The following is a 22,104-nucleotide window of genomic DNA, read 5'->3' on the forward strand; positions in this document are numbered from 1 at the left end:
GAGCCTAACTGGATCTTCTAATGATGTGACTGTGGACTTAACTACTGTATACAGTCAAGAAACAGTGCTTTGAATGCATTATAAACATGCAACGCCAGATGGCACTAGAGAGCAAAAAAAATTCTAAGTGATCTTCCATAGGATTTTTTTTGGTTATAACGATTTAATTTCTGACATATTTATAGTGTGTTTTTCCCCTGTGTGTAGATCCACCCTGTATCTCATTTTCATTCATGCTCTCTGTAGCAGTGTCTCTTGCACTGGCCTCACTTTTATTTAAAACAGCACCCTCTTTCTTTTGTGTTTTCCAGTTTTGTAAAACACATACCAGTATTTGCCAATCCTCCTGTCATGTGACAAAGGGAGTTTTGGCCCATAAATGTGTATGCTGGTTTGCTAGTTTTGACTGAAGGTGCCACCAGACTTCTTTAATTTCTGCATCAAACCAAAAGGACTACTCTTCTGGAACATAAGACTATATTGGTCATGGTGTTTTAAATTTTCCAGCTTTGAATTCTGCTATCTATTGTAATGGTGTGCCTCAAACCTCATTTGGTAGTCATCTTAAGGCATATATGTTTTTCTGGTCTGTAGCATTGACAAGAATCATCTAGAACCCACCCATCCCTTTTTCATGCTGTTCATTTCTATCTGGATAAACACAGGCAAGCACTGTTAACTGGGGTAGAAGAAGTGGATTGAATACATTCACTGCCTTCATCACAAATGCCTCAATGCACCCCTTCATCTACCACCCTTTAGAATGCCTGTGTCTGCCATTCTGCTTTACCAGTTATCCATCAGCTCTAAGTGTCCTGCAAATGCTTTGAGGGTTTTCTTGATTGTGATTAAGACTAATCTGTGGGGTGGTGTCTAGTAGCCTCTATCTCCTTCCTGATTCTGTCTTGTCATTCATTAAGAGTGCTTAGTGCAAATGTACCCTTCATTAGCATGCACAGCAAAACACATTCCCATATGTTTCCCTTGCAGGCTTTTCACATTCCTGAAGATACCTATTGGTTTACTTCACTTGCCAGGTGGACCCAGTCTGCTCAATCTTCTATTCCAATTCCCTGGGGAGTTCAGTTTTCTCTCCCTCTCTTTTCCAGATGCCAGTATATATATATATATGGACTAGGATAGTTAAATGATGTTAATCATTTAACTGCATAGACTTGTTGGCATAAAAATGTCTTCAAGAGATGCCTAAAAGTCAAAAGTGAGGATGCCTGCTGAATCTCTGCGGGAAGAGTGTCCCACATATTGGAGCTGGTGACCAAAGTATGTGGATAACTCTCTACTTAGTGATATTGGGTGTCTCCCTACCTCCCAGGTGCAAACTGTGAATAAAACTCTGTTGGTGCTTTTAATTTTTTATTTAAAAAAATCATAGAATCATAGAGTTGGAAGAGACCACAAGGGCCATCCAGTCCAACCCCCTGCCAAGCAGGAAACACCATCAAAGCATTCCTGACAGATGGCTGTCAAAATATGCTATACCTAATGAAATGTGGAAAAACCAAAATCCCTGTTAGTGTCATGCCTTCTTAATTTCTAGAATTTCATTATTCATTTCACCTTAGAACATTAAACTTTATGTTAATTTTATATATTTATACCTTTAACCATCAAGGTATTTTAGTATATTAAGGCTGCAAACATGTCAGACTTACGTGATGATAAGCCCCATTGAACATTACAACACTTGAACACTCTATTATCACACTGTAAGAGTGCATCTATTTTTGGCATATTGACTTTCCATAAATAAATGTGAATAAAACTCAATATATTTTCTCCGTAAGTGCCTCGAGCACAGAGATATTTCTTATGATGTTGTCTCCAGTCAAGCTTCATGTGGCTTTTAAAAGTACAGAAATATAAGGGCAATCCGCACACTTCAAACCACTCTCCTTCCTGCAAGCGTCAATACAACAACATTGTCATGGCAACAAGGCCCCTTTGCTCCAATCAGATCAATTCAGAAAATAATCAAGTTGATGACATCACAATATCTACTGACATCACACAATGTTGGGTGGTAGGGGAGAGGACGGGGTGACAGTGGTTCTACTAGAAAAATAAAAGGACATTGTCAGTATACAGTAAGTGTAGATTAGACATTATAGCATAATGTACCTTTAAGCGCATATAGCTGTAATTACAATGCATTTGATTTCTCTTACGAACAGGAAATAAATGATCATATAAAAATAAACCATCAACCTCAAACCACATGTATTTAGTTAGTTACGTGTTGCATTTATAGAACACCCTTCGTCATATCTGAAGTGATCCCAGGCTGGTTACCAATGCATAAAAACACAAAACTAAAATAGAGTGAATAAAACTGAAAATAAAACCTAAGTGATTACTGCAACAGCGTAGAGATCCAGTAACAAGAGGCAACTGAAACCGGGTAACTGGGTGGGGAACCTTCTACCGTAAGGGCCATGTATCAGTGGTGGGTGGAGTTGGAGGCAAAAAAGTGGGCGGAGCAACAAATGTAAATTTTGCCTTTGTACAGTATTGTAGTTTCTTTCTACATATATTCGCACAACGTTCTCTATCACTGCCATTCCATGCCCTTACAACTGCTCCTACCCTCCTGAAGCAGGAGTACGCACAGGTTTGTTTGCCAGGCATGAAAGAGGAGTGGTGGTGGAATACTCTGAGCATGTGCCCATTTCAGAGTTTACATTCACTTAAATCGTAGTACCGTCAGAAATGCCACTACAGGAATAAAAAGGAGTTTGCTTCTGCTGCCCTGATGCTAACCAAACACATTTACTTGGGAAAAGGCACAATTTGTTGTAGAAATGGCTAATACAAGTTTTAAGGAAAACTTAACAAAACGGTTATGTAACTACTCACATGCACAGCTGCTCCAATGAGTTTTTTAAAGGGAGTGGGGAGATGAGGAAGGATGCAGTGATGACCAGCCTCATTCCCACGCCAGCCCAAGAACTACTGCCACCTTTTATATCTATTGCCCTCTAGGCAGTCCTTCAACATATGTGGTGTAGTGGTTAGAGTGTCAGATCAGGACCTGGGGGAGCAGGGTTCAAGTCCCGACCTCCCCACCCCCCCATGGAGCTCATTGTGTGACCTGAGGCCAATTACTGCTGCTCATCTTGACCTACCCCACAGGGTTGTTGGGATTAAACGAGGAGGAGAACCATGTACAGTACTTCCCCTTGAGCTTTTTGGAGGAAAAGGAGGGATATAAATGCAATAACGTAAACAAGGCCTAGCCTCCGCTGCACCGAGGCCAACATTCATTTGCTAACGACCAAAGCGACGCTCCAGTTGGGGGGGGGGGGAGCTCACAGAGCGTGACCAGAATTTGTCAGATGTGTCATTGCACGCTTGCAGGAGCGTTCCTTCGGGTGGGGGGGGGGCTGCACTTAAAAAAAAAAAGACGCCAATGAGGGGAGAGGGGGGCAAAGCTCGGTGGGAGGGCCCCAAGCCGTGCATTTAATGCTCTAGCCAAAGGACGACAAACAGCAGAGCAGGAGTGGGGAAGACGGAGACAAGGAAGACCACTCTGGGCTAGCCAGGTTTATCTGCCTCGCTACGAGGCAGCTTCACACGCTGCTGTCTGACCCTGTTAGAAATCACTGGACAACTGGTTCTTTTTGGGGGAGCGGGGGGTGTATGAGCGTGTGCGCCCTGAGTGGTCCCCACAGCTAAGGACCTCCCCTGCCTCGCGTTCTGTAAAGCGGCTCGCTCCTGCAGCGCCTGGCCACTCCAGTCTTCTCGGCCGGTGGCGTCGGAGCGCGCGCGAGCGTCCTTTGGGCACCTCCGAGTGCGCCTTTCCGAGCGCGCGGAGGAGCTCGCGCGCTGAGGCTACGGACAGGCGGCGGCGGCGGAGGGAGCGGGAGCGCGAGGTAGTCCCCCCGCCCGCTTCCCTCCTCGGCTTTGCTGAGGCCGGTAAGAAGCAGCAGCAGAACAGAAGCTGCTGCTGCTGCCCCTGCCGCTTGGTTGGCTCGCTGCTGCGCCGCGTCCTCGAGCCCGAGGCTGCTTTGCGAGCGCCCCGCCGCACACTCCAGCCAAAGGAGCCGGCGCTGGGCTCGCAGCAGCCGAGGCAGCCCTGGCTCTCGGGGGAGCGACCCTGTGCATGCTGCCACACGCATGTGCGAGCGAAGACTCCGGCATCGGAGCCGCTGCCTCGGCGGGCATGAAATGTGCGCTCCTCGGGCTGGCGAAATCGCCCAGCAAGAAAGGCGCCGCTGAATGGCCGAGGGGGGAGCGGGAGGAAGAAGGCGAGGAAGAACCGGCCGGAGCCAGGAGCCCCAGCCGCTGCTTGCCCAGCATGCTGAGGAAGGTAAGCGATGCATGCAGCGCTCTCTCCACACAGCCGCGAAGGGTCGCCCAGGCTGAGAGGAATCCCCGGGCAGCAGCTGCTGCGCCTCTCCCTCCCTCGCTTGCTCCCTCCCTCCTCTCCGCGCCGGCGAGGCTTCGCGTTCGGAATTGGCGCGCTTCGGGGCAGCAACATATGGGAGCCTCGTTTGGTTAAGACCTAGGGAAGGGAAGGAGGGCCACCACCTGCTCCGTGCGGTTTCCCCCAAGGCACATAAAACGGGGAGGTTGTCACACGTCCCTGGCAGGGAGGAAACACCGGAGAGGGTACATTGCAGAGGGAGCTTTTCCGTCGGCTCTCTGGTGTCTTGCCGGCTAGTGGTGTCTTTTTATTTCAAAGGACGGTGTGTCCCAAGCCTTGCGAGCGGCTCTGTGGGTCGTACGAAAGCTGTGTCTCTGTGAGAGAGAGACCCGGCGCCCTTTAACCATTTATTACACGCACGAGACGGATCTGCTCTGCTCTCCTAGGCGTTTTTGCGGGATCTGGCCGTTAGAGTGCGCTGTTTCCCCAAAATCTCTCACAGTGAGGAATCTTTGAGGGGTTTTTTTTGGGGGGGGGGTTCCAGTAATTCGGCCTCAAGTACAGGTAGTACCTTTCTCTAGGCAGATGTTTATCTTCAAATATGTGTGCCTTTCTTGTTGTGAGGGGGTTGTGGTAAGGCAGTTAGTGAAAGGTCTTGTTTCGGAGCCATCTGACCTGACCGCTTCACCTCATTTGGGATACAGGTAGGTAGCCGTGTTGGTCTGCCGTAGTCGAAATAAAAAAATTCCTTCCAGTAGCAGCTCATTTTGGATGTTGGCTGTGTTTTCGCTCAGGGCGTGAAACAAAATCTCAGGCAAATCAATGGGCAAGGTTTCCATTGATGTGCAAGGTGTCTTTTTTGTTTCTAGTCTGCTGGAGTGTGGCATGTGTTGCTCTCATGGAGACCAAAGACGCACCTCCAGCACATCCAAATATGCCCAGCAGCCCATATATGGAGTGGAACTGGAGACCTACCCACCTGCGCATACCACTGCTTGAGAAGAGCATCCTGGGTTGTGGGATGTGTGTGGTTCACTTGCCCTATTTCAGGTGTGGGCATGGGCAGTTGTGTGGACCAGAGGAAGGACCCCATGAATGTTGTGCAGAAGCAGTTCATATGCTATGCGGAAGTGGAGGAAGTACTTTTCGGCCAGCTTCTGCTGTGACTTCCAGACCTTGTTCATGATTTTTCTGGTTTGTAATGCTCAAATAGGACCTGCAGTGCTCCGTTTGTAGCAGGGTTTAGGGTGCCAGTGAGCAGCCACCCTCACTTCCTCCAGCAGACTCCATTCCACCTCTCTTGGTTTTCTGGGTTTTCCCCTCCTCAGCAGACACTGAGCACTTTCTGGTCACTCAGCATCTGGGTATGTGGGGTTTTTTTTTGTTTGTTTTTTTGCTTTGCATTTGCTTTTTACTTCCCTTAAGTATTTTTTGTACTTCCGTAGACCTTAGGTTTCGCCCGAGCATGCGATACTGGCTGCTTGTTTTCCAGTTGCCCCAGTACAATCCTGCCTGCACTCAGCAACTGAGTTCGCCATTAGAAGGGGTGATAAACCAACTCATTCAAAATTAGTTCTCCAATATTAAACTTGTAGCAAAATGATGATGTTAAGGGTGTCCAGAGAAGCATTTTGCATATAAAAGAAAAAAACGCTGCTTTGCAGTTGAGTTTTGCGGTGTGCCCTGAAGCCATATGCCCCGCAGAGCTGAAAAATTCAACAAATATAGGACCTGTGATGCTTGGATGTCTTGAGGTAAGGAAATGTCTCAAATGACACCTGGCAGTCCTAGTAATTGTAAACTCTTCTTGGAACAATTGGTAACTTCCTGCAAGGAATTCGTGTGCTTGGGTATGATTCTTAGCACAGCTATTGCCCAGGTGTGTGGAAACCTATTAAGGTAAAGGTAAAGGTAAAGGGACCCCTGACCATTAGGTCTAGTCGCGGACGACTCTGCGGTTGTGGCACTCATCTCGCTTTACTGGCCAAGGGAGCCGGCGTACAGCTTCTGGGTCATGTGGCCAGCATGACTGCATGACTAAGCCACTTCTGGCGAACCACAGCAGCACACGGAGACACCATTTACTTTCCTGCCAGAGCGGTACCTATTTATCTACTTGCACTTTGATGTGCTTTCAAACTGCTAGGTTGGCAGGACTGCTAGGTTGGCAGGAGCAGGGGCCGAGCAACAGGAGCTCACCCTGTCGCGGGGATTCGAACTGCCGACCTTCTGATCAGCAATCCCTAGGCTCTGTGGTTTAACCCACTGCGCCACCCGCGTCCCTGTCAATCATGACTCTGATGCGATCACTGTGACCAGTATTGTGCCAGCCTCCTTTGTCTTTCAGTTGTGTACTGCACAATCATTCTCAGTTGTGTCTAGTTAAAGAGCACTCAGATGTGAATCTAGCAAGTGCAGTGATTCACAGAACTAGAGAATGTCATGGGACCTGGTAGGCAGGATGGTCAGATGTAAAAGCTGGGGCTGAAATTCCCTCTTCTACATCAATATTGAAGGCATGCATGTCGGAGCTACCCTTGGCCACTCTTACTGGGAGGTTATCTAGTCCAAGCCTGCTCAGTCCAAACTTAAAGCCTCTGATCTGATATGTGCGCCCAGCAGTTTCCTTAAAACCACCTAAGGAAAAATATTCTGAATCATGGGATGAGATCCACTAGTGTGCCAAAAGTGTGTCACCAGGATGCCAGGAGTCAGTTTTGGGTGGAAAAATTGATAAACACTAGGTCCTGCTAGTAAAAGATGAAGTAAAAAATGTGGGGGAACCTAAGAGGAGTTTGGGTTTATTGAACAGGATTCTGAATTAGAAGTTGAATTGCAGCATCACCTGAAGGTGTTTTTAAAAATAATCTTAAGTAATATTGTATAGCGTTGCAATGTAGATTTGTGCATGCTACTTTTATTATGGACCTCCTAGTTCACAGTGTTTGCTGTAATCAATCCCACGCATAGCATGGAGCCGAGAATGACTGAATGCACCATTACACTTTTTATTCGTGGCAACTACACTTGCTCACCTATAGGACTGTGGGCTCCATCTTGCAACTTCTGTTTGGAAAAAAAATCCACTGTGCTGCTTGAAATGGTTAAAGCGATATACAACTAAACCTGTGTCGATCTTGCAGCTCCTACGTCACACTGGTGCTAGTCAGAGGAAAATTGCAGAGATTTGCATTAGGATTATTCAACATAAGCACTTTTTGAAGTCAGTAAGAAGGGCACAACTGTATGTAGCTACTCTTTTGGCTTGAAACATGATCGATTAAAGTTGCCTGAGATTGTTTTGTGTTGGGGTTCAACAAAGCCTTCCATCTGCCCACCCCCTCATTTCTGCATTTGCCTGATAGTAAATCATGTTGGCATTGAATCAGATTGCTTCCCAGTAAATACCTATTCAAGCTTGGAGCTGTTGGGTAGCGAAACTTTCCCATCTACAGCAGAAGCCTCTCCTCACTACAGTATGTGCTTTTAGTTGCCATGGAATCCTGTACTTAAACGTAATGTTAGCTGCAGCCTCTGAGTCAACTTCACAGCACATGCTATTGTTTATGGCTCTTGCAAAGCTTAAATAAATGAAAGGGTTATATTTCTAGGACTTCAAGTTGGCTAAGAAGAATCCTTTTCTGCATTGTACTTAAACACAGAAGAGGCACTGACAGCAGCTACTTGATACAGGGGTTGCATTGATGAAAGCAACTTGCCCTTGCCTTCGTTGAGCCAAAGAATAAGAGCTGAGAGACAGCCGTGAGCTATCTTTAGGGGTTGTTGGTGTGCGGCAGTTCTGCCTGCATCTGTTGTTGGTTGTGTGGCCATGAATTATTTCACTGGCATAACATCTCAGGCAGGAAGATAGTTTATTAGATAACACAACTTTTCATTGCTCGTTTCGTGTAAAGCTTGTCGTAATACAGTAGTACCTCAGGTTACAGACGCTTCAGGTTACAGACTCCACTAACCCAGAAATAATACCTCGGGTTAAGAACTTTGCTTCAGGATGTGAAATATACACAAGAGTCGAGGGTGAATTTCATGCTCTTTATTCAGCTCATAGTAGCAATGAATGAAACTTTACCTAAAACGTCTGCTATATATACATTATCTACACAATGGGCCCTGCGTGATTGGCTAATTTTGGGCTGCTCCTGTAGGCCAATCAGGTTGCAGATTCACTTCCTCCAGAAGCCTGATTGGCTGCTCCTGCAGGCCAATCAGGTCACTGATTCACTTCCACCTTGAGCTGGATTGGGTGGCTGCTGCGGACCAATCAGACTGCTGCATTCTGGATCCTATTGTTCTAGGATTCAGCTCAGTACATAACAGGATGAGAACAGAAATCGCGTGGTGGCAGCGGGAGGCCCCATTAGCTAAAGTGGTACCTCAGGTTAAGAACAGTTTCAGGTTAAGAACGGACCTCCAGAACGAATTAAGTTCTTAACCCGAGGTACCACTGTAATAGTTTTAAGTAGAGTAGCACAAGGGATCTTAATGTTCATTAAAACTGGCAAGCAGAAATGTGAAGAAATACCTGTTAAGATGAGTAACAGGCAGGTTGGTATCTTCATCCACAATGGCATTTTTTTGTACAGTGAATGGTGGCACGGTAGCACTTCTTTTGGGGAGGGGGAGACTAACCCAAGTTTTATGAAATTTAGTGGTGTTCCCACAGTTGGCATAGATGGAAGCTGAAGTGGATCAACCATCCATTTTCCTGTTGTGGTTACATGTGGATAATCCTTATATGCACAGGCTAACACATGATTAAGGGCAGATTATTTAATTATTTGGTTAAGGCAGCCTTCACCAAAATCTGGTACCATCTAGGTGTTTTGGAGCTGCAGCTCTGTGCTAGCTACAGATGATGGGAATTATGAAATCTGGAGGGCACCTGGCTAGTGAAGGTTAGGTTAAGTGCTTACATTGTCTAGCTTAATAATTCAGCAGCAGGTAGCTGTGGTCGAAACCACAGAGCCTAGGACTTGCCGATCGGAAGGTCGGTGGCTCGAATCCCCATGACAGGGTGAGCTCCCATTGTTCGGTCACAACTCCTGCCAACCTAGCAGTTCAAAAGCATGTTAAAGTGCAAATAGAAAAAATAGGTACTGCTACGGCGGGAAGGTAAATGGCGTTTCCGTGTGCTGCTCTGGTTTCGCCAGAAGCAGCTTAGTCATGCTGGCCACATGACCTGGAAAAACTGTCTGCGGACAAACGTCGGTTCCCTCGGCCATTAAAGTGAGATGAGCGACTGAACTTAACTATCAGGGGTCCTTTACCTTTAGCCTTGTATTTGTGGGAAATTAATCATTCTGGCTAGTATATGTGAATAAGTTTCAGGAAAAACCCTTCTTTGCCCTTCTTTCACTTTTGAGCAGTGTCATTGCCACTTCCCCCTCAATAATCCCCAAAGCAATGTGGCGCCATTTTTTTCAGTCAGTCAGATTTGATGAAACCATCAGGTCAAATCTGAGAGATCTCATACAGCCAAATAATAAAGTCAAAAAGAAGCGATAACATTGCCTTCACTTTGGAAAGGCTTTTGATGATGTCATGCACTCACTTTTTACCCAGCACTAAAGGTTCCTAAATAATCTTCGCACTTCCGGTAGAAGAGGACAAGAGTCCTTTTATGGAGTTCTGTTTAAAAGGGCAGGTCCTTTTATGTGTTGGTAACTGGTTAAAGGAAAGGAAATGGAGTTAATAAACTTAACTGTTTTTAAATGGAGGGGGGGGAGTAGATTCTGCAAGAATCTATATTTGGACCCATGGCTTTTTAATTTATTGTCTGGGATCAGAGGTATGCCATGTGGTAGCCAAGTTTGTGGGGGACAGCAGTTTATTCTGGATGGTAATAGCCAAGCAGGCTTAAAAGAACTCCAGAAATACCTCTCCAAATTGGATGAAAGTCAGGCATACTGGAGCAAAATCCAATATCTGATGGGAATTGGAATCCAACAGTATCTGGAAAACTACACGTCTGTCACCTCCAATCTATAGTATAGCTACATTTGGAAGTGCAGTTCAGGTCCTCTAATGAAAAAAGGATATAATTAAAACTGGAAAAGAAAAGAGCAATTTAAGTAGCATGGAGATTGCGGCTTTTCCCAACAAGGCAAAGCTAAAGTGTTTAGAGCTTTTTAGTTAAGAAATGAGACTATTGAGAGGGGAGCTGATTGAGATTTACCAAATTTTGAATGGTCTAGAGCAGTGGTTCCAAATTAACTAAGTAAAGTACTTCAGATCCCCTGTTTTTCAAAAGCCAAGCCATAGACTGCATAGTTTTTGGAAATTATTATTATTAATCATTACATTTATAGATCACTTTTATCTCCCTAGGATCTCAAGGTGGTGTACATGGTTCTCTTTCCTCCCATTTCATCCTCACAACAACCCTGTGAGGTAGGTTAGGCTAAGAGATACGGTGACTGCCCAAGGTTCACCCAGTGAGCTTCTTGGCTGAGTGCGGATTCAGACCTTACTTTCCCAGGTCCTAGTCCAACCCTCTAACCATTATACCACGTTGATATCTCAGTGGCAGTTTTTGTTGTGTGAATGGTGCCAGGGATCCCCTGGGTGGCTTATGTGGACGCCCTGAGGTCCGTGGTCCACCAGTTGGGAACCACTGGTTTAAAGAAAGAGTTCCAAGGAAGAAACATTTCTTTCTCTTTAACAACTACTACTACTACTACTATAGTGAAAACTTGTCAGCAGTGTATTCCAAAGTATCATGCCACACAACCTGTGAGGCCATTTCCCCCAAACCCAGACCACCTGCCTATCACCTGATGTCACTTGTGATGTCATCTGATAGTTGGGGTTAAATCCTGCATTGGCTCTACACTTGTTCTCAGCAGAGTTCTCAGCCAAAGCAGTAGGATTTAACTCCCTGCTCAGTTAATGGAACCTCTTTATACAGAGGCAGTGTACCTTGAATACTACCTTCTGAGGACACATAGTAGAGGCAGACATTGCCTTCATGTCCTGCTCATAAACTTTCTGGAAGTATCTGATCGGCTGCTGTTTGGAAGAGGATGCTGGACTAGGTGCATCCTTAGTTAGATCAAGCAGGTTGTTTTTTTTAAGTTGTTAGATGAAGTGATTCATTGGTCCACCATGTCACAGAAAAAAGGCTGCAAAGTTTGATAAGAAAATGGTATTTCTAGCAATAACCTGCCACTTTAAAATGTAAATAAATTACTTTTCTGAAATCACGTCATAGGCTTTGGCTATTGGTAAAACACATATTGTTGAATGGCAATTAAAAAAAATAACTTGCAGGACTAAGTTAATTTTTCTGAGAAACAAAAAACAAAAAAACCCCACCAGATTCAAAGAGGATTCCATCTGTATCATTTTAATTAACCCTTTAAACATGACGCCCTGCTCAATAACAATGCTAAGCTAGGCTATTGTATAAGGAAAATGCTAATTAATTTTTAACAAAAATTATATGAAGCAATATATTCGAGAAGTATATTACTAATAAACTTAGGATTTGACAAAATACTTGCAATGTGACAGTGAAATATAAACTTATAACTAAAACAAAACATGTTAAAGGAAACAGGAGAATAAATAAAGCGTAAGAATGAAGGGAAGATATAAAAACCAAGGTTGGAGGGGAAGGAAGTCAAAATACTCGGCGGAGTATATGTGTAGATAAGGAAAAAAGTGATGACAGAGAAATGTGTTATGTTTATTTCGTTCTTTTTATTTCTTGTTTGTTTCGGTTAACTGTAAATGTAGAAAAAGCATAATAAAAATACTTTTAAAAAAAGAGAAGCATATTACTAATAAACTGTAAGGTTAAGTCATTCCTTTTTTTTTTTTTTGGATATGACAATATTAAGCTATTTTATTTTCTATTTTATATATCCAAAGACAACAAATGCCTTAAATCAGCATCATTTGTTTAGTCGTGTCCGACTCTTTGTGACCCCATGGACTAGAGCACGCCAGCATCATACCTGGTATTTTTAGCACAATCAATGGAAATACTATTGTATTTGAAGTTACCAGCTTAACAAAAAGAATACTGTTTTGTTCAGCCATGGCACCTGACAGGGCCATCACTAGACATTCTGCTGCCTGAGCAAGGAAGCAAATGGAGACAAACCCTTTCCCTCTTGTTAAGGTGCATAATATCAAAGGAAAGCCAAATTATTATGGCACATTAGGCAGAAAATCCCACAAGTACTATTTGTTCTCTCCTCCCTGGCGGCAAAAACACAATAATAAATACTTAGCAATATGCTGCCCTTTTGTGACACCCCAAACCAGCTGCCTCATTCTGCCTAATGGTAAGACTGGCGCTGGAACCTAAAACCAAAAGCCACCAGACTTTCCTTCTACATTGTATAAAGGAAATGTTGTTCGGTGGATAAAGTCTTGGCCTTTGACTCGGAAGATCTTTGTTTAATGAAGCTGACTGAATGGCCCTGAGCAAGTAACTCTTGCAGACTAGCCTACCTCACAGGGTTGTTGTTAGGATAAAATGGGATAGCCACATGAGGGTTTCCCTGGGTTTGCTGGTGGAAGATCAGGATAGAAATGGACTATCCTCCTTCATTTCCATGGGTCTTGCGTAACAGAAGCACAGCACTTGGATTGTACACTGCAGCTGCAAATGACAGGAGTCCATTTCCTTTACCTTGCTGCAGTATAGGCAGGGCAACTGCTCTGTTTTAAATAAATCTGGTGTGCCGTGTTGTCTTGCAGAAATACTCCGTGTCTGACATTCGATTAGAAAGGCCGTACCTTTACTTCCCATTGTGAAAAGTGGGCCAAGTTTCTGTGTTGTTCTCAGCAGTATACATATTTTGAATTAAATAGCAGGCATAATAGTACTATGACTACGGGGATAACTGCTTTTTCTTTGCCTCCAAAAGACATTTTGACAAGCTGAATGAAAAGTGTAATATAAAGACTCTGTATTACATGATGGACTATTGTGCAGAAAAATAGAACCCCATAGATATAATGTTCCCATTTTTCTTACGCTAATTCATGCAAACACGTGAAGTCACATGTGTTATACAGTAGTTTCCCATGTTTCTTTTTTCCTGTGTGCCATTATTTGTGTTTTGCTGGATGTAGCAATTATTTGAAAAGCTTAGTAGCTTATAGCAGCTCACAGGGATGAGAAGGCTCTGTTTTTCACAGTTATTCTCATAGAGTTAATTGCATCACTTCGTAAATGCATTCAGTGAGCTCAGGCTGAAATGTGACATTTTGTATTAGACAGTTCTAGTCTGGTGTCTCAGCAGGCACACGGACCCTGCTGCTCTGAGGGAATTATAGGTTTGTCCCTCTCGGCAAATGTGTTTGGGTTTGCTGCAGTGTTAGTAATTCCATCCCTTTGAGGACTGAAGTATGATTGGGCTCGCTTGCCTGCTTTGGTGGGAGAAGGAAGAAATAGGTTGTAGGTAGTGCGAACAGCAATAAACATTAAACAAAATATGTTTTCATTGTGGGCATCGTACAAACGGGTGATTATTTCAGATTGGGGGGAAGTATTTTTGTAGTTCTGAAACTATTACTATGCAATGTGAAAACATTTTTGCTATTGGGATTTTTTTTTAAAAAAAACAACCATATAATATTTAGTCTGGTTAGATTAATCCTTCACATTTTTGGCAATGTTTTCATAATCACAGCTGATATTTACTTCAATTCCTTAAACTAATTGCAGACTTGCTGCTGCTTAGGTCTTAATACTTGGGTTCTGAAACAAGTTGGTACTTTCTGTCAGTTTCCCATCTTTCTATAAATCTCACTCCTCCTGAGGCTCCTCTATTAGTATACCAGACCAGGGGATCACCACACACTCCCATCCTAACTGGCTTGGGATTCCTCTTCTATCTCCAGAAGATCTATCCCCTTCTTACTGAATTGAAACCCAAGTAGAGCGTTCCCTCACGGCTCCTCTTCTCCTTTCTCTAATTCAGCTACCAGTTCTCACTTGTCTATAAACTCTTAAAAGAACACCCCAGCTCAGAGACTTTCTTCTCAGCTGTAGATATCTCCTCAGAGGACTCAGCTACATTGGCAAAGAAAAAGCACTTTATATGCGTTATATATGCATTATAACACAAAGACACCAGATGGCGCTGTGGAGTTCCGATTTTGCCAACCCGATTTCTCATACAGAGTTTACAATGTGTTTAACTGAAACGCTTCTTTGATGTGTCTAGATCCAGCCATGGTGAATTACACACAACTCAGAGGCTATATACCCCTATCCAGCTGAATGCCAGTAACCTATACTCCAATTGCTTATATTTTTCCTTCCCAAAGTGCTACTATCTCTACCCCATCTTCTGGCTAGCTGTACCTGCAGCCAGTCAGAGTCTCCAGCCCAGCACTCTGCAAGCTACACCAGTCTTTTGCACTGGGTTGCTCTTTACATCCTTCCTGGCCCCCTTGAAAATAGGTGTCAGGGTCAAATTGGTGTTTGAATTGTGACGTGTAGAATTGTGAACTGGATTTTAAATATGGTTTGTTATGAACAAACCTGTTGCCTGAATTATCAGGAGTATTAATCAAAAGATTTTCCGCATTGGTGATTTGACTTTCCTTTCGATCAGTGACTGATTGGGAGATCTGAAGCACCTCTTACATGACTCATAGGGTAAAACTCTACAAAAATTGCATTGCAAATCAGAAACATTTTGAAGGAACTTTCATTTGCATTTGTTAACCTTTTGGCCACGCTTAGACTGAACATAGTTTGCCAAAGTACTGATGAACCTGGAAGAACAGAATGAACGGCTCAAATGATCACATAAAAATAAAATGCCAAAAACCCACATTTGGATTTGGTTCAGACTTTAATGGCTAACGGGCTCCAAAGAGGAAGCACTTAAGAGTATTGATGACACTTAAGGAACCTAAGGTTTTCATGGCTGCTTTTTATAATTAAAAAGCTGCTTTAACAATTTAATAATGAGAATAGTAGCTTTGAATAGATGACTATACTAGGCTGGGCCCTGCATACCTTAAATGTGATCTACTACCCTTTGCCCCACCACAATCTATTACAACATAGTACAGTATCCCCCTCCAATTTCCATCCTCTCATCACTGGCCACGCAGGCTTGTACTGATGAGAATTGTAGTCCGACAACTTGTTGAGGGCACCACACTGGTTACACATGATCTGTTACGTCCACTGCTAGCTCATTTGTGAAACTAAGCAGGGTCCAGTATGATTTCAAATTGGATAGGGGACCACGTTCTGAGATTCCTGTGTTACAGGCGGTTGGACTCTTAGAGTTCCTCCCAACTCTATAAGTCTATGATTCTATGATATGCTCAATTATTCTGTTTGTATGCTTAGTTCATACAGGAAGGGTACATACAACCATTCACATTGGCTTCTAAAGCTATAAAATTTCTGGAGATTCAGCAAATCATGGCTGTTCCTCCATCATCATCATCACCATCAACAACAACAGCATCTTAGTTGATGGCATCAGTGCACTTGGTATTTTACAGCAGGTGTGGGGACCCTTTGGCCCTCCAGATATTGCTGAATTACAACTCCCATCCTCTTGGCCAATAACCATGTTTTCTGGAGCTAATGGAGTTGTAGTTCAATATCCGAAGAGATAAAGGTTCACCACACCTGTTTTACGGGATAAGTAAAAATGTCATACAGATTACTGTCAAAGTTTGGAAGGAAGAGGACAGGAGAGGAGGGACAAGACTAACAAGGGATAAATTGGAGCAAATCTACTTAAATGTACTTGGACTTAAATGCTGTTGAGTAAGAAATGGGATAAGAAATTGCTCCTTTTGAAGTGTTTGAAATGCCTTTTTGGTTCCTAAGACAAATATTGATTTGGAGTTCAGCATAAGCATGTGCTTCTCTTATTTAATTTCCTAGTCCTTGATATAAACTTGGTTATAACTAAATCACAAATACATTTTTCATTAATTCACTTATGGTATGTGATTTAGGTATTGTTGTGATACAGCTCTGGCTTATGGAATAAGTATGTTAATTTTGTAATATAGAATGATGTCTTTGCCACAGCCAATACATGTAATTTCAGGGTAGGAAGTTAAACCTGTTTGCTTTTAAAAAGTAGATGGGAACATTTTCTGTTCTCACCCCAGAATACCAAAATAAGCTAACTATGCAGAAACCATTATACTTAGTGTGCTTATTTCCCCACAGCCTATTGTTTATGCAAGCCGTACCCATAATTTCCTCAAGACTTTGTGAATTGTTCATGACAATTTCTCATTGCTAAGCAATCACTTAATATGGTTAAACTGCTAAGCTGAAGATAAACGACTTAAATTATTACAGAATAATAGCACATCTGCTAAAACCCTTCTAGTACTGCAGCAACTATAGACTTGTAATCGAAGAGGAATTCTTCATGTGCAAGAAACATTTTGTTAAGCTGTAGTATGTGATTTTAGATATACATGATTAACAACAAACCCTCCTTTTCAAGATATTATGTTTCAGTTCTGGTTTATTTAATGAATCCCTTATAAACAGGACTGGGGGAGGAGACATGCCAAGGGCAGGTCTATTGCATGACATTCTAAGATCCCCAAGGAAATTAGGCTCCAAACAGAACTGGCACAGCCTCATGATTGTCTGAGTGTGTCCCACCTCCAAATATATAGTGGAGGTTTTGATGCAGAGATGCATTTAAATGAAATTTATTCCCCCCCCTCCCGCAAAGTGTGTGTGTGTTTCTGCGGTACAGTTGTATAAGTAGAATGTATCATGTGAATACTTGCATACTTAAATCGTTCTGGGTGGTGAAAGTCTTGCGCTGCCTGAATTATATTACCATGATTTTGCCAGGATTAGTTCACCACTTTAAAACGTGGGAGGGATCAAGGATATCTTCCTGCAAATATGGGTGGCGTAATGAACTAGTGTATCATCCAATATGCTGTGACTAGGCCTTGTCCAGGAGCCAATGGGCTGCAGCCTGCAACAGGCTGTTTTAGTGGGTGGGTCCGGGGGGAGGGGGGGAGTCAGATCCGAAAGGGAACCTTTTCCTTCTGATCCACTCCTAAACAGAAGCTTTAGCTTTGCTATTGCCCACGTACTAACACACGTTTTAGAAGCCTTTACCTTACTCTAGACAAAGGTTAGTTGCTGGTCTCTGCAATGGGATGGTCTCTGCAGTGTAGGACTTTCTATATTCCTCATAGCAATATGTGTGGTTTATCATTTAATTCCAGTGTTCTGTATTACTGTCACAACTTTCTCATTGCAGGCACTTTAAAGCACTTGGCTAGATCAACAGCAGAGGTAAGCAGGATATCCTTTAACAGATATTAGGGTGTCCCTTCAAGGCCCCAGCCCATTTTGGGGACTAGCACGTTCAGGGCCGTCTTAAGTAAATCTGGCACCCTGGCGCAAAGATCGCTCTGGCTCCGCTTGGGCTCCGCCGGGCAGGGCCAGGTGCGGCAGGCAGCTGGAGGGCGTGGAGGGGCAGGTGGGGATGCTGCCAGCTGTGCTCCACCTCCGCCTCCGCCTGCTTGGCCGTAGCGGTGCTGTGGTGCTGCCGTCCAAGGAGCCCTGGCTGCAGCGCTGATGGGAGACTCACCAACGGCCTCCCCGCGTCTGCAGCCTGAGAAGAGGTGGGCGAGAGCGGCACTGCCGGCGGGGCTAGAGGGCACAGGCGGCCTCCTCAGGCTGTGGCACCTTGCGCCAAAAGCCTCAATGGCTAAGACTCCCTGAGCACGTTTGCCATACACCCAGGTGACAGGACAGGCTCACAGTCATGGTTCTTATGGTTGTGGGCCTGAAATTCCTTCAACTCTCCAATCCCCAGCCTGCATTTGGCATGCAGGCTGTGCCACGGTACTAGTTTGTAGTAAGACTCCCGTGACTGGATCCTCAGCTTATGCTACACCAAACTCTGCTAGCATTCTGGTCAGTAAAAGCTGTGGCCATTTTTAATGCCACTATAAGCAGTCTTTTCTTGCTTACATTCTCGGTGCCATGCTGCAGGCACAACCATTGCTTTTGTGACAGAAGCTAAAGCACGTGTATAGAGTGAGGCCAGGTGGCCATCCATTCATAGCCATCGGGTACAGAAAGAAATTGTTCTAACTCAGGGGCAGGAAGCTTGTGGCTAAACTACAGTTCCCTTAACCCCTTACTAAATTTGCGAAACTACAGTTTCCATAATCCCTGACCATTGGCCATGCTGGTCATTATCTAATATTTCAGCAAATGTGCCTGCAGGAGTTGTGAGATGAATGCAAACATAAGTTTGTTACAGTTTATAAGAAATTATTCATACACACGCACACACCCTGCAAATAGTCCTTTTACTACAGTGATTGAACTTGCTAAATCAAACGGCTCAAATAAAAAAAGCAAAAGAAAGGAACTTGGTAGTTAGCTTGAGCTTTAATTGCTTGTTGAGTTTGTACTTCCTTACACATTAACGTTTTATTATCCCACCTGAGGAAGCGTAGCATTGAGCTGAGTGCAAAGCTTATAAAATTAAAGTTTTGAAATCTGCATGCAGAGCTTTGTGCCTCCACTGGCGGTTCATTTTTAGAATCAGAGTAAGAGTTCTCATTAGAACATATCATTCAATATGTTCTACCAGCAGAGAGAACTGAGAGTAGGCAGGTCCTTTCCATTAGTTTTCTGTTACTTTTCTTATAATTCCTGATATTAAAAGTCCTCTAGGGATTTACATTGGAACAAGGCTATTAATAAAGCCTTGCATCAACAAAATTTCAGCATGCTCATGAATAACTGAGCATCTTGAAAATGTGGCATTGATACAATAATACTTGAATAGTGCTGGGCTGGATGAGGGCTAATAAACTGACTGAATCCTGTCAAGATGGAGGCACTGTGGGTGATTGCCTGCTTTGGATGGGGTCAAACTCCCCCTAAAAGAGCAGGTTTGTAGTCTGGGGGGTGATCCTTGATTCATCTTTGTTGCTTGAGGCCTAAGTGACCCCAATGGCTAAGGGTGCCTTCTACCAATTTCTGCCGGTAAGACAGCTGAAACTGTTTTGGACTGGGATAGCCTGACCTCTGTTGTCTTATTTGCTGGTAGCCTCCAGGCTGGAGTAGTGCAGTGTGCTCTATGTGGTGCTGCCCTTGTGATTGGTCTGGAAGCTGCAACTGGTGCAAAATGCAGCGGCTCGACTGTTCACTTGGGGCAGGGTATCACCAACACATTACCCTGCTGTCAAAGAATCGCACTGGCTGCCAATGAGCAACTGCAGTAAGTTCAAGGTAATTGTTTTTGTGTATAAAGCTATGGATAGCTTGGGTCAGGATACCTGAAAGATCACCTCACACCTTATATACCCAATGTGCTCTGCAAGTGAGGACAGGGGTGGCCGACTTTAGTAATCTTTCGTAATATAACGCCTTGCGCAAGCCCAAAATTTGGCAACCTGAAATGGATCTTCTCAGTTTTGCGCCTCCTTGGCTTGGCGCCCTTGTGTGGGGTAACTGCCTGCACTTAAATCCAGCATTGGTGAGGAATTCTTGCAATTACAGTCTTATCAAGAGGTCTCTTTTGCACTACGTACAAATTGGGCCTTGAGTGTTGTAACACCTACCCTTTGGAATTCCCTCCCCTTGAATATTAGATAGGCGCCATCTCTGTTGACTTTTTAGCACCTACTGAAGACCTTTCTTTTTCAACATGTCTTTTAAGATATCTTTCCCAATCTGTATCTGTAATGGAATTGTTTTTAAGAGGTTTATATGGTGTAGTGGTTAAGAGCGGTAGACTCGTAATCTGGGGAACCAGGTTCGCGTCTCCGCTCCTCCACATGCAGTTGCTGGTTGACCTTGGGCTAGTCACACTTCTTTGAAGTCTCTCAGCCCCACTCACCTCACAGAGTGTTTGTTGTGGGGAAGGAAGGGAAAGGAGAATGTTAGCTGCTTTGAGACTCCTTCGGGTAGTGATAAAGCAAGATATCAAATCCAAACTCCTCCTGCTCCTCCTCTTCTTCTTCTCCTTCTTCTTCTTCTTCTTCTTCCACTTCTTGCTTGCTGTCCTGCGCTCCTTTGAGAGCGTGGGAGGTATATAAATGTAAAAAGAAAGAATATTATAGGATTGTAATTAGGAACCTTGAAATTTATAGGTGTAAAGATTTTTAAACTGACCTCTTCATATCTTAATGGTGATGTTGTGACAGCTTGAACCTGGAAGTCAAAGATTTGCAATACTTGTTGTGAATAGGGACTTGAGTAAACAAATGATCCCAACATTAATCCCTAAACTTGAAACGTATTATGTTTTCAGATTTCTGTGCAAAATATTGGTAGAAGTGTATTTTTGCAGTACTGTACTCCATGTTACAGTGGAGAAATTCTGTCATGTTGCTCAGACTTGGGAGGCTGCAGATGGAAGAGGAAATGAGTTGTTAGATTTCTAGTGGTTAGAGAGGGGAAGAACTTAATTTATTTTTATTATTATGTTTGTTCACTTATCATTATGAGACAGTGGAATAGACAATACAGCATAGAAAAAGTTAAAATCCTGTCTCATTGCCATGGGTGTCCAGCAGGAAAATAGTTTCCCGTGTTTCAGATCCTGTAATATACAAAATATTCAGTTTCTCTGGGACCAACAAGACTGAAATATATCCAGCTTCCTTTAATATAACAGTAGTTCTTGTTTGGTGGGCTGTTGTATTAAGCTTCAGATGTGCTGTCTGCATTTAAGATTGCCAGTTATGAGGAGTTATGCAACCGTTTCAGAGTACTCCAGAATATGCCTCCAGCTGGGAACACTATGATTTTCATACAAATGCATTTGTACAAACTGATGGGTTTTAATAGTTCCCACATGCCCAATTTTGTACATATTGTTCTTTATTGCTAAAGCTCTCTGCACTATTATCACCTGGCTACTGAAACATTGATTCACATTCCTGTACAAAAAAGAACCCCCCTCTGATGAAAATCTATTAATACTTCCAAAACAACTTGAGATCACCCACAGATGATCTTTGTGTAAGCTACAACAACTGTAATGTGGATTCATATTACAGCAATTATCTGAGAGCAATAGAGGATTCTCTTTCTGTGTAATGGCTAATATATGCTTCTAATTATGAAGTGCTTCAGATTACTCTTGCTATACCAGGAAGGCTTTAGAAAGACTACTGTATTCTCAAGAACTGACTCAATTTGCCTTTCTTACCAAAGTTATTATCGTTTGTTTGTTTTTACTGTGTTGAACCCAAGGCCAACAAGTGATTAACCTGTAAAGTGCGAAGATAAAGTGTCTTGTGAAGGCTGATACAGTACTGTATATGTAAACTATCTCATTTGCCTTTGGAAGAAACCACATTTCTTCTAATTAGATAATACTGTATGTTATTATGATAAGACTGTTAGGCTTCACAGCACAAATAAAACTAAAATTCTTTATTCTTCTTTTAAGTTGGCTACCATGCAAATAATTCAGTCAACTAGGTCCTCAAATGCAATATTGTAGAACCACAGCATGACATTATACAAGAAGGCAGCTGAACCAGCAATACCGTGGTTTTCTCCTAGCAGAGAGTGGGAGAGGCAAACATAATTCAGTTGCAGGCTGCCGTCTTTTCCTGAAGTATTCTTTGATATCAGGACAGTCTTTTCAAAGCACATGGTTCAGCTTGTCACTTGAAATAGCAGACTGATGCGTTGTTTTGCAAGCAAATATACTTGTGAGAAGGTTTTTAGCCTGCTGCTT

General features: G+C 43.3%; 1 protein-coding gene across 2 annotated transcripts in view; it reads left to right on the plus strand.

Annotated features, from left to right (window-relative positions):
* The first annotated feature begins 4,062 nt into the window (after positions 1-4,062).
* The window catches only part of TMCC3 (transmembrane and coiled-coil domain family 3), a 92,414-nt gene continuing 74,372 nt past the window's right edge, over positions 4,063-22,104 (plus strand). Inside the window, exon 1 of one of the 2 annotated variants that reach the window (XM_033162121.1) lies at positions 4,063-4,327. In XM_033162121.1, the coding sequence (XP_033018012.1) occupies positions 4,121-4,327 (207 nt within the window). In that variant the 5' untranslated portion in view covers positions 4,063-4,120. The remainder of the gene's footprint in view (positions 4,328-22,104) is intronic. The other variant, XM_033162119.1, reaches the window with a different exon arrangement.

Source organism: Lacerta agilis, chromosome 10 (assembly GCF_009819535.1).
Source record: "Lacerta agilis isolate rLacAgi1 chromosome 10, rLacAgi1.pri, whole genome shotgun sequence".
Lineage (NCBI taxonomy): Eukaryota > Metazoa > Chordata > Lepidosauria > Squamata > Lacertidae > Lacerta > Lacerta agilis.